We start from the raw sequence: 12,428 nt of genomic DNA, 5'->3' as shown, positions 1-12,428 counted from the left end.
AAGTGTAATTAAATATTCGAAACTGTCAAAATGAGTCAAATAAATTTTATTTACCGCCTATAAAATTATCGTTGTTGACCACTATTGACCACCGTTGACCGAAGAAATGAAAATAAATAATACATTTAGAAAACAAAAAACATGTAGGAAATGGAAAAGTGAATCCTGATGTATCGTGCAACATGATGTATATATTACAACACACTCAATAAATTATTGATTAGTCTATTGGTTGATCATATAATAATTATATAATCATGAGATGAGTATCTCTACAAATACAAAAATGAATTTGTAATTTGAGTGTCCCGATTCTTATTTGAGCCGTAAGTCTATAATACTGATTAAATTGACCTAACTCGCATTGGCTATTGGTTAAAATTGAATAATGTGTATTCATTTTAGTTAAAAGTTTAAATTATTAGTTGAGTGTGATAGCCGGTTACTTTTTGGCAGGTCACACGCAACATGTGTATTCCAAATCCAAAACCTTTTACATGAATTTGTCTTTAATATCAAATTAAATAATGAATTAAATAATGTTTTGAATTTTAACTAAAATTTAAACTGATAATTATATTATGCATTTATATATTATATATTATATGTAAAAATAATTGTGGCCCAATGTATATATTTGCATCTAACGATTTGAAAGATAATCTGCACACGAATATGATTTGAAAAAGAGATGTTTAATTAAAGTGTATAATGTGTCATACTCGAGTGATTATTGCCTAAATGACGTTTGACAAACATGCGGATTTTGGACTCATTCTATTATAATTATTGCATTAGGTCAATCAAATACCATTCATGAGATTGTGACATATGTGTGTGTTTTATACTTATGTAAAGATTAGAAAGTGAATATGATATGTTTTATATTTTGTGGTATTAACTTATTCTTTTAATTTGGACTATAAGTGAGTTAATTTTGATTTTGTTGTTAGGTGACTACTTCGAGGATTAAGTTTAGTATATTGATAGTTGGTTTTTCTTTTTCCAATTGAATGTTTGAAAAGTATCATTTTTTTTAAAAATAAAAATCTTTGATTTGTAGAATTATTATAATGTAATTTAATTTATTTAAAAAAGAAATTGAAGACCCACCATTTGATCCGTATTTAATACTCTAAATTCACCATTAATAGAACAAATTTGATAAGATTATGTACCTCTAGTGGATGCGGACGAAAATTTTTAAATTCAGCTTTGGTGGATTGAATACGAATTCACTCCAAATCCGTCTCCATCGACTTTGCAAATACCTCTATTTCTAACAGATTCCAACTCATAACCTACTCATATACCAATTATCAAGATCAAATGTTTTAAAGTTTACACATATACTATTTTTTTAAAAATAATTTTTAATATAACGGTAAACGTTTGATGGTTAACACAAATCTTCATTGAATTGTTTAAGTGCATAAAAAAAGATTCAATCGAGTAAAATGAATTGGTACTGAAAAAAAAAATGAAATGGATCTGGTAACATGAATCAAATATAAAATTACTCTTAAAAAATCATTAATTTATGCCGAAGACATTTCAAATGGCAAAATCTCATACGGAGTAAAAAATAAATAAAAATTAATGATTGTTTTGGTCTCTCGATTATACTGTAATTATTAAATTGGTTATTGATTATTAATTTTGACTAATTAAATCTCCGACTATTGATGTCGTAATCATTTTAATCTTCTGTAATTATGAAATTGGTTACAAAATTAATAATTAAGGATTTAATTGATTAAAATTGATGATAAAGACTCGAAAACTAATTTAATAATTACGTCGAGAAGCCAAAAGAGTCATTAATTCAAAAAAAAAATACCAAACGATGCAACTGCAAAGGAATTAAGAAAATGCAGAGTGGCTGGCACTGCATCTGGGTACTGTACCATGAAATTAAAAGTAAACCAACACGTAGGAAGTATGTAGCAGCAGAGATCCAAGCTTTGAAATCGTGGCCGCACATCAACTCTGACTATACCCGACCAATCCAACCACTCCGACCGCCCGACCCAAACGTTATTTTGTGGTTGGCGCAATGCGTGAGCCTCATCCTTCACGCCCACAAAATTATTGGCGCATAAGGACCATCCGCCCGCCCTATTTTACTCCGAAATTTTCTCTAACCATCTCACTTTTTAAATGATTATATTTTGGCACTTCTACGCATTATTTGCAAAACAACAAAAAAATAATTATAGCATGCCGAGAAGTTATCGCAGTTAACCAAAAGTTAAGAGTTCAATCATTGATTTTGAGTATGAAGCAATCTTAAATTTTCAGGTCAATTGTCTCACCTAATAGGGGTGCATATAATTTAACTATAAATTATTCGATAAGAACGATCTAACTGTTTTAATCTCATTATCACCATATTAACCGTTTAAACCATATTGCTTTCTCACATACGTGCACCAAACCACTACCATGATATTAGAAAATCATCTTCACCAACAATATAATAGTCCCACAAGAAGTATAATTAGTTGAGTATAATGAGCTCAAAATTGATTAATTCTTCACACTCCATTGCAATGGATACACTTCACCTGCATGGTGGATAAGAGGGCTTGCTTCGCTGGTTGTCACGCAATTTGCACTTTTGAGTGGGTAAAGTAAGGAATTACAAAGATATGTGAACTAAATTACATCCCACTAATGAGTAATGATCATATATATAAAACTCAAAATTTTGCATTCCGCTAAAGTATATCTTGAACTCCATGAATCCACTCACAAACTTATGAGAAAATAAATTGTGTCAATTTAATTTCAGAACATACTCAACGCCAAATTGTACAATTATATATGTATATAAGGAGTTCAACATAAGGCTAAACACCTAATATTCATGGCAAGAATTAAATCCTAGCCTAATACCAGAAGCAATTCTTAAATGAAAAATTTCACCACTAATGAATATCATTGGGCATGATCCTATATTCCTATGTATATTCTTTTGGCTCTATATATATGTCTGTGGAACCCACTGTCGGTTTTCTTATTGAAAATTTTAGGTTGTTTTTTTTTTTGAAATTTTAGGTTGTTCTTTTTGGTAGTTTTTGTGGATTTACATTATTAGTGGACAATCGTGTGGAATGGGGAAAAACTAAAAAAAAGTGTGATTTGGTTGGAATTTTGGATGGGTAAGAGTGAGTTTGGGGTAAAGATCATATAATCAATCAATATTGAAACATAAAACTTCATACATACCCAAGCTAATTTAAGTTCTTCCTTCTTTCTTTCTTCTTTTTTCATATAATCGACGACAAAAGAATTAATTTCTAAACTAGCCCATCAACTAGTGATTACTGAGTGAATAATGCATATATACCATGATTCATGAATGATAGTAAATATACTCCAGGACCGGTCGGATACACTCCAGATCCGGTCCGAGGATGTTGTGGTCGGGAGCTCGGCGGTCGGGAAGACCGAGGTGAGGTCGGTCATCACGGGCCGAACAGTACCCCCGACTGATCCGCGACATGTCGTGCCAACAGCTGCCACGTACTCTTTCCCGCTTGGGCGAAGAGCGAGGCGGGCGCATGCGCGCCACGTTCCCGCCATGCCGGAGGCCCGACGACCACGCCTTTTCTCCTTATAAATAGCGCATTTATGAGGAGAGAGATGATCTTTTGGCTGTTTCTAGACTAAGACTTAGAGAGAGCTCGGACAGTAGGGAAGCCCACTGCCGACCTGCCGAGCCCTTTGAACCCTTACTTAACTTGTAACCGGGTTTGGATCCTTGAGGCAATAAGAGATCGTATTTTCCGGTTTTACTTGGTATTCGTATTTAGCAGTATCAATGAACTATTGAAATTCTATTTTTTTTCATTGAATTTAACCGTCATTTAATAGTTTTCCTAATGGAGGATCAAAAATTCAAAGTAATTAATAAGTACAAAATTAAGGATTGCCTTGTGGTCAAGCGGCATAGCGGTTGCCCTCCCCAGTGAGGACGTTGGCTTGTTGTGCTAAAATAAGTACAAAATTAACACTCAAATGATCAAAATAAATAACTTTTAAAATCAATAATAAAATTAAGGATATATGAACCGTCCAAGGATCAAATAAGGAATTAGCCCTAAATTATAATTTATAAACTAAAAAAAGTTACTCCGGGTCGGAGTATCATTTATTTAATATATTGAATATATGTATTTTTAAATACGTATATTTAGTTATGGAAGACAATATTTGTGAGACGAAAAGTACAGTAACACTACCCACTATCTAAATAAAGTGATGTATATACTGTGCAACTTACTTTCTAAACTCTTCTTCTTCTTTTTTGGACCGGGTCGGGGTATGGTATATTTCTGATTACATATATACCATTTACATTTACCCGTAAATAACGCAATCAAATGATCAAAATAAATAACTTTTAAAATCAATGATAAAATTAAGGATATATGAACAGTCCAAGAATCAAATAAGGAATTAACCCTGAATTATAATTTATAAACTAAAAAAAGTTATCATTTATTTAATATATTGAATTTATATATTTTTAAATACGTACATTTAATTATGGAGAACAATATTTGTGAGACGGAAAGTACAGTAACACTACCCACTATCTAAATAAAGCGATGTATATACTATGCAACTTACTTTCTAAACTCTTCTCTTTATTTTTTGGACCGGGTCAGGGGTATATTTCTGATTACATATATACCATTTACATTTACCAGTAAATAACGCAATGTATGGCTCACAATAATCACACATTGTCACATATACTAATTAATGGGGAATGGTTGTGTTGTTGTGTGTGTTAAAAGCACAAGGCCTTTTTGGTCAGCCTCCAAATTAAAGCATAGCATCATATATTAGTGATTTGTCTAACCACCACAAAAAGTGTGTGTAAGCAATTAACCAACCCGTGCATGGCCACCAAACCAAACACACCCCTCATCAACACACCATATATCCATCAATTACTGCTGGCAGCTAACCTTTGCATTGCTTCATTAATGTCTTCAACTGTTCTATTTTGATGAGAGAGAGAGAGAGAGAGAGAGAGAGAGAGATCTCACGATGAGGCCAGATAAAAGTGAAAGCCCCAGCTACCAGTTATCCACCCGCCACCCTTCCCTTCTTCATGCAAATATTTATGGCTATTTAATTAAGTTGTTAAATTTTGTTTACTCATCATTTACTTTTAATGTAATCTTCTTTTTTTTTTTTTGGTAATAAGAAAAACATGCGACAACTACTCGAAAGTACGCATGGAATAAACTTCATTTTTGTGTAATAGTATGTAAACCACAATGAAAGGTAAACCGCAACATAAAGATATTATATGACGAGTTCGATTGAGAGGATGCTGGTTTTCTCTAACATTGTATTCCTTGTTAATATAACATTGTATTCCTTGTTAATATTACTTTATATGACTGGTTAATAAAAAAAATTACGATTTCTGAATAAGGTTCAAATTGACCCCTGAAAGTAAGCCACTTAACACTCTAAATGTATACAATTTCACTTGATAGCAGGTCACCATTCATTTCTTTTGCTTATAATTAAATTAATTTTTATTTAAAAATTATTTAAATAATTTTGTAATTTAAAAAAACTTTAAAAAAAATGCCTTCGGCTAGGCCACCCCCTCCTTCGTCAATCTGTCTTCGTCAGAGATGGCGTCTCCGATTGGAGAGGATGAGAAGCTCTTCGTCTCTGACCGGGGACGAAGACAGGTCCTCCTGCAGAGACGAAAGAGGGGGAAGGGGGTGGCCGGCGGTGCCATCTCTGACAAAGACCCCCTGTCTTCGTCTCCCGTCAACGAAGGAGTGGTCCATGGTATAAGGATTGCCTCCTGCCTTCGTCTTGATATGCTTAGAGACGAAGGGGGAGGAGTGGGTTTTTTTTTTTTTTTTTTTTTTTTTTAAATTAATTTTATTCAAAATTATTACAATGAAATTAAAAATAATTTTTTAATAGAGTAATTGCCACACCAAGAAAACATGTCCATTTTAATTTAATTCCATGACTTTGAATTATTTAAGGACTTAAATTTAAGTTATTTTTTAGTTGGATTACACATTTACTGTTTTGTATGTAATTTGGTAATTTATTTAAACCTTATTATTTTGTTTTTAAACAATGTTTTTTACATTGCTTTATTTAACAATATATGGCTCTATCGCATTCAACTCTTCTTACTTTTGATTATTATTTAACCATGAATCTGAGCATTAATTCCCCCCAAATGCACCAATGACATGGGATTCCCCAATTTTAGTTGTAACATAAAAAAGAAAAAGAAAAAGAAAGCATTAATTTCAGACTAGTTTGGGGATTGAAAGTGATGGATCACATTGTGCCTTCCCTTTCTTAATAACATATTATTGTAATAACATTTTGCCGTTACAAAATGATGTGATTTGTAATAAGCATAGCATTATATTAATTAATTCAATTAAATGAAAACATTTAATGTGAATAGATATAGCAATTCCAACCAACCTGGATTTATCTTGCATTGCACGAGTTAATATTTTAGGTGATAGTTGATAATAGGTTGGGTGAATTTAAAAAATTAAATTCAAATCGAGATTGAGTTAGGGACATATTTTATATAAGGAGTACAAATTTAGCATATAACCCTAATTCCAGTATTTTATTATTCCCTACAAGTTTATCATAATTATAACTCTAGTAGTAGCCGAGCATTTATATTCGGTGGGTTGGAAGTCGGGAAACAAGATTGTCAAAAGGCATTCGGGGTTTGAGTGGCTTGAATATATGATTAAAGGTTTGAAGCCATATGTATATAACAACATTATTTGAAGAGATGGCAAGAATTTGATCAAAGTTCGACTGAATTCATTTGGTGAGAATTGAATAGCATGCACTCTCATTCTTTAAGGGATGTTGGGAGTTCAAACTCTTTTGTATGAAAAATCAATCTGATAAGCACTTTATCCCTTAATTAAACGGTCCGGTGTGAATGAAAATTAATCTGAATATGATACTGGTTTAAAAATCTCTTCTGGGTGTGCTCTGGCCTGACAAAAAAATAGATTAAGAATTGACATTATCCCATAAGAATTTATCACAAAAGTTAATTGGTTGACTGCTCTGTAATTTTGGAGTTTATTGATGACGGAAATTACGAGAGATTTGATTCCTCATGGCTGCCGGTCTCACCCATAATGCAACAAACAACAATAACAACAACAACACGGTAATATTGCACCAAAATATAATACACATCACGATTCTCACCACTGATCCATAAATTAAAATTTTAAAATACTCTCAAACCGGGGATATATTGGATGATGGATCCAAAGTTTTTCCCTCTCCGACGAATCCTCTCTCTCTCTCCAAAAACAATTCCGTTTCATTCAGCACCCCCTACCCCCTACGCATTCTCTTCACGTCCATAAACAACTGGAAAAAGACGATAACAACAAGCTTTTAAATAACACCCACTAACAGTTTCACTGTTTCAAGGCATTTTTATGGGTCCTCTCACTCCCTCTGACGCCCATTCACGTGCCATTTATGCCATGTGTCCCTCAAATCGAGCTCCCAACAAATAATTTGCGTGTCGTGTCGTGTATTGTGGGCTGAATCTCCCTCAATTTCAAAAGAGAAAAAAAAAAATAGTATTACGTGTTCAGAGTGGTAGTGGTTGTCATTTTGGTGTTTTTGGTTCCTCTGGGCACTAGAGTGAGGGAGTGAGAAATGAGAATAGCCCACAAGGCCACAAATTTATGTTAAAGTTGAGGGCTTTCACTCCTTTCAGCTCTGTTGTTTGAGGTCAAAGAGAAAGTGAAGGGGGAGCTACAGTGATAGTGACAGTCAAGTGAAGGGGCATTTTGGTTTTACATTACAGTCTACACTGGATTTGGCCCCAATGGGGATAGGAATGGGGGACAGAGCTCCATCTCCATCGTCATCGTCGCCTGCTAGCCTCACGCCTATTCTTCTTAGATCTGGAGATTCGGTTCTTGATAATGATCTTCCCCTGATAAAGCTAGACTTTCTCTTGGATCTTTCGCATTCTTTTGGCTACAATACTTGTACTGTACTGTACTGATTTCAGTTTGAAACGATTTGAGCTTTTTTCTTCTTTTTTTTCTCCGCATTTTTGTTGTTATTGCCGTAGATGGGTCGTTTCAGCTCATTAGCGTTGTTGTTGGTGGGTTTTTTGGTGTTTCTTGATTTTCCGGCGGTGAGTTCCGGCGCCAGCGCCGGCGACGGTGACGCTCTTTTGGCGTTGAAATCTAGGGTTGACCCGTCGGGGGTTTTGGTTGGTTGGTCGGAGAAGAATGTGGGGAGTTTTTGCCGGTGGGAAGGTGTGAAGGAGTGTATGAATGGGAGGGTTACTAAGCTGGTGGTTGAGCGGCTCAACCTGAGCGGCGCGCTGGATGGGCCGAGCCTGAGCCGGCTGGATCAGCTCCGAGTGTTGAGCTTCAAGGACAATTCTCTCTCCGGGGAAATCCCTAGCCTCGCCGCTCTCCCCAATCTCAAATCTCTCTTCCTCAACAACAACTTCTTCACCGGCGGATTTCCGGCGAATCTCACGCTCCTCCACCGCCTCAAAGTCATCGTCCTCTCCGGGAACTCACTCTCCGGCGAAATCCCGCCCTCGTTGCTCCGTTTATCGCGCCTCTACGTGCTCTACTTACAAGACAATCAGTTCACCGGGGAAATCCCGCCGCTGAATCAAACAAGCCTGAGATTCTTCAACGTCTCCAACAACCAGCTCTCCGGCAAAATCCCGACTACTCCGGCATTGACCGCGTTTAACCAGTCGGCATTCTCCGGAAACCTAGAATTATGCGGCGTGCAAATAAACAAAGCCTGTCCAAATTCCGGCCCTTCTATCACTCCATCCTACCCGATTATCCCTAGAAACGAGCCAAATCACCGGAAGAGGAACCGGAATCGGAAATTGGTGCTAATAATCGTTCCAATTATCGGTGGAATTTTGCTATTATGTCTCGCCGCGGCCGTTCTGATAATCTGTCTGAGAAGGCGAGGGAGGAAGATCGGCGAAGTGAAGAGCAAAGCGGCGGCGGAGGGCGGCGGAGGAGGAGGAGAAGAGGGGAGCGGCGGCGGTGACGGCGGCGGCAGGGAGGGTAATAATGGCGGAAAGCAAGGGTCGTTTTCGTGGGACCAGGGTGGGGGAGAAGGAGGTCTAGGGGCATTGGTGTTCTGCGGACCAGGGGATCAGCAAATGAATTACACCTTAGAGGACCTGTTGAAGGCCTCAGCTGAAACCCTAGGGAGGGGCACAATGGGAAGCACATACAAGGCAGTCATGGAATCCGGCTACATTGTGACGGTGAAGCGCCTCAGGGAGTCGAGATACCCCCGGCTCGAGGAATTCAGGCGCCACGTCGAGATTCTCGGGAGGCTTAGACACCCGAATTTGGTCCCCCTTCGGGCGTATTTCCAAGCCAAGGAGGAGCGTTTGGTCGTTTACGATTATTTCCCCAATGGCAGCCTCTTCTCCCTTATCCATGGTACTAATCTTTATCCTTTTCGAGTTTTCGCCAATTTACATGTTCATAGTTTTGATCTCGATATTTGCTGATCCATCAACTGTGTGATCCCTATGTGTTATGTGCATTGTTTTGGATTTCTCCTTAGATTTACTCTGTTTGTTGGTTTATTGATTTGGTAACATGTCCTTTTCTTGGTTCTGTGATCACTGTTTCTTTGTAGGGGCTGACTAGAAATCCAAACGAAAATAGCGAGATTGGACCACCTTAGACAACATAGTTTTCTTAAAAAGGAAAAAGAACTTTGCATATTCTAATCTTAATTTTATAGAAAAGGAATAACCTTGGAAATGTCTAATCAGGAACTCAAAACACCTAAAATCGCACTACATTCTCTTAATTTGTAACACAGATGTCCCCTTATCGTTCTGCTACATTTGGGAAATTTGAGTAGATTCTGTTGATCGCATACTTCTATGAGTATCATGATCAATGGCTGCCAGAAGCCCAGAATACCCCTATTCAATGGCACTTGCATACTAAAGTTTTCACTTTAGAATGTTTGTGTGGTCGTGCTTTCTGGCACATTAACTTCAATATGTTGTAGTATAGTATAGATGTTCTCTTGGATTTGGTTTCTCGTTTTGCCAAAGATCGTAGAATTATAAACACCTATCCAATATTCTTCAGCTGAACTTCATAATCTCCTTGACATGAAATGAGTTCGAACCTGGAATTTATACAACTTTATCATTCAAAGAATAGAAAAGTAGAATAATTGTTAGTCCTTAAAGGGAAAGGAGAAACCAATCTAGAGTCCAGATAACAAACTAAATTCTTTATGGGTGTTGGGGAAAAGCTACGAAACTTTAGAACAAACACTTCACATCCAATTTACTCCTTTCCTTTTTGCAATTTTCAAATGTGAGAACCAAATGAGAAAAGAGAAACTTTCCAGTTTCCATGCTGCTAAACCTAGACAAAACCGAGAAAAGAGCTGATGCAAGTTTCTGCTTAGAATTATAGTGCATAACTGCATAACTTCAAATTTATTGGTCACCTTGACTGGGGCGATACAGAATCAAAGATTTTAGAGAAAATTCAATATGGTTCATATTTTTAGCATATTACGCTTAAAATGTGAGTGCACCATAACTTCTCCTTTTTAGTTTTTCTTTGATAGTCAGGTCAATGTCAATTTGAGAAGAAACAGAAAAAACTAAAACCTTTTGCTCTCTCTACATTTATGCTTCTGCATGATAGAATATTAGAATCTAGCTAAGGTCTTTGGAAGCCACTTAAGTGAAATAAGCAATTATTTTGTGCAATAAATACAAACGTGAATCTAAATGTTGGCTATTAGTCTATTACAGATTAATCATGTATAAGTATCAATTTTCTCATGATTTTTTCAAACAGCCTGTTTCTAATAATTGCTGCTACTGCATGCTTTCTAGTTTCCAGGCTGACTATTAATCTATTATTGGTTGTGTAAATTTCTACACCATTTAGCATATTTACTCCCACAAAATAATTTTTGGCAGATAATTTCAAGTCAATGCCTACCATTCCAAATACACGTTTCTTATGTTTGGTTTGAGAACCTCACATGAATTTGGGAAAAGCGAATATGTTTCTTGCTTGCTTATCTGCTTTTGCAGTTCTCATATCTTATTTTTCCTGCTCTTCTTGGGGGATGAAACTCGGAAGATAATAAACCTTATGTTATAAAACACAATTCGTGGTTGTTCTGAGAAACGAGTATTTTTTTATAACTCTGCAGGATCAAGAGCTTCCAGTGGTTCAAAGCCTCTTCACTGGACATCCTGCCTGAAGATTGCCGAAGATGTGGCAACGGGACTGCTTTATATCCACCAGAATCCCGGTCTCACTCATGGGAACCTAAAATCGTCGAATGTGCTCTTGGGCTCTGACTTTGAGTCCTGCCTCACGGACTATGGCCTCACGCCGTTCAGGAATCCAGAAGCCCTCGAGGAATCCAGTGCTTCCTCCCTCTTCTACCGAGCTCCCGAATGTCGTGACATCCGCAGGCCTCTAACGCAGCAGGCAGACGTCTACAGCTTCGGCGTCCTCCTCCTGGAACTCCTCACCGGGAAAACTCCATTCCAAGACCTCGTCCAAGAACACGGATCGGATATCCCGAGATGGGTTCGGTCCGTCAGGGAAGAAGAAACCGAGTCTGGCGACGAACCCGCATCTAGCAACGAGGCGTCCGAGGAGAAGTTGAGCGCCCTCCTAAACATCGCGATGGCATGCGTGTCGCTCACGCCCGAGAATCGGCCGACGATGAGGGACGTGTTGAAGATGGTGAGAGACGCGAGAGCGGAAGCTCAGGGCTCTTCTAATAGCAGTGATCATTCACCAGGAAGATGGTCAGACACTGTTCAGAGCTTGCCAAGGGATGAAAATTTGAGCATATGATGATTGAGTGTATGTAAGTTCCCAGCAGCTCAAAATTCATGCATTTTTATTCTTTCTTCTTTCTTTCCCCTTAAGGCTATGAAATTGTTATTCTATTAGGCATTGTAGAGTTTGCTTCTTAAGGAGTTGTAGATCCAATTGTGTAAAGACTTAATGAACTTTTTTCCTTTCTGATTTACCTACTTTCTTGTCACTAGGGAAATTTACTGTCATAGTTTAAATAATTTTTGTGAAAAATGTAAACTGAATGGATTAATTCACAAACTACAGAAGACAATCCGGGGGATTAGCCTCTCAAATGAGCCGTACAGACTGAGAGCCAACGACCGTAGTCAGAGCGTGGGCTTATTGATTCGCTAAACGTGGGATAAAATGAGAGTGTGAGTTTACTTATTCGCTAAACGTGGGATAAAATGATAGGCAGAGTATGGGTTTACTGATTCGCTAAACGTGGAATAAAATGAGAGGTATGGGTTTACTGATTCGCTAAACGTGGAA

The 12,428-nt window shown here is 37.1% G+C and overlaps 1 protein-coding gene across 1 annotated transcript; it reads left to right on the top strand.

Annotated features, from left to right (window-relative positions):
• The first annotated feature begins 7,387 nt into the window (after positions 1 to 7,387).
• Positions 7,388 to 12,126, top strand: LOC116016851 (inactive leucine-rich repeat receptor-like serine/threonine-protein kinase At1g60630). The gene is made up of 2 exons (XM_031257286.1): positions 7,388 to 9,509; positions 11,272 to 12,126. The coding sequence occupies exons 1-2, from the start codon at positions 8,147 to 8,149 to the stop codon at positions 11,928 to 11,930; spliced, it is 2,022 nt and encodes a 673-aa protein (XP_031113146.1). The 5' UTR covers positions 7,388 to 8,146; the 3' UTR covers positions 11,931 to 12,126.
• Positions 12,127 to 12,428: the final 302 nt, after the last annotated feature.

This window comes from Ipomoea triloba, chromosome 4 (genome assembly GCF_003576645.1).
Source record: "Ipomoea triloba cultivar NCNSP0323 chromosome 4, ASM357664v1".
In the NCBI taxonomy this organism is placed as follows: Eukaryota; Viridiplantae; Streptophyta; class Magnoliopsida; order Solanales; family Convolvulaceae; genus Ipomoea; species Ipomoea triloba.
This window is presented reverse-complemented; position numbering and strand designations above follow the sequence as displayed.

Bases quoted from the DNA above. Each gene is read 5' to 3' on its own strand.
- LOC116016851 (XM_031257286.1), top strand. From the start codon at position 8,147: ATGGGTCGTTTCAGCTCATTAGCGTTGTTGTTGGTGGGTTTTTTGGTG. The intron at 9,510-11,271 runs GTACTAATCTTT...ATAACTCTGCAG, and splicing joins CCTCTTCTCCCTTATCCATG to GATCAAGAGCTTCCAGTGGT.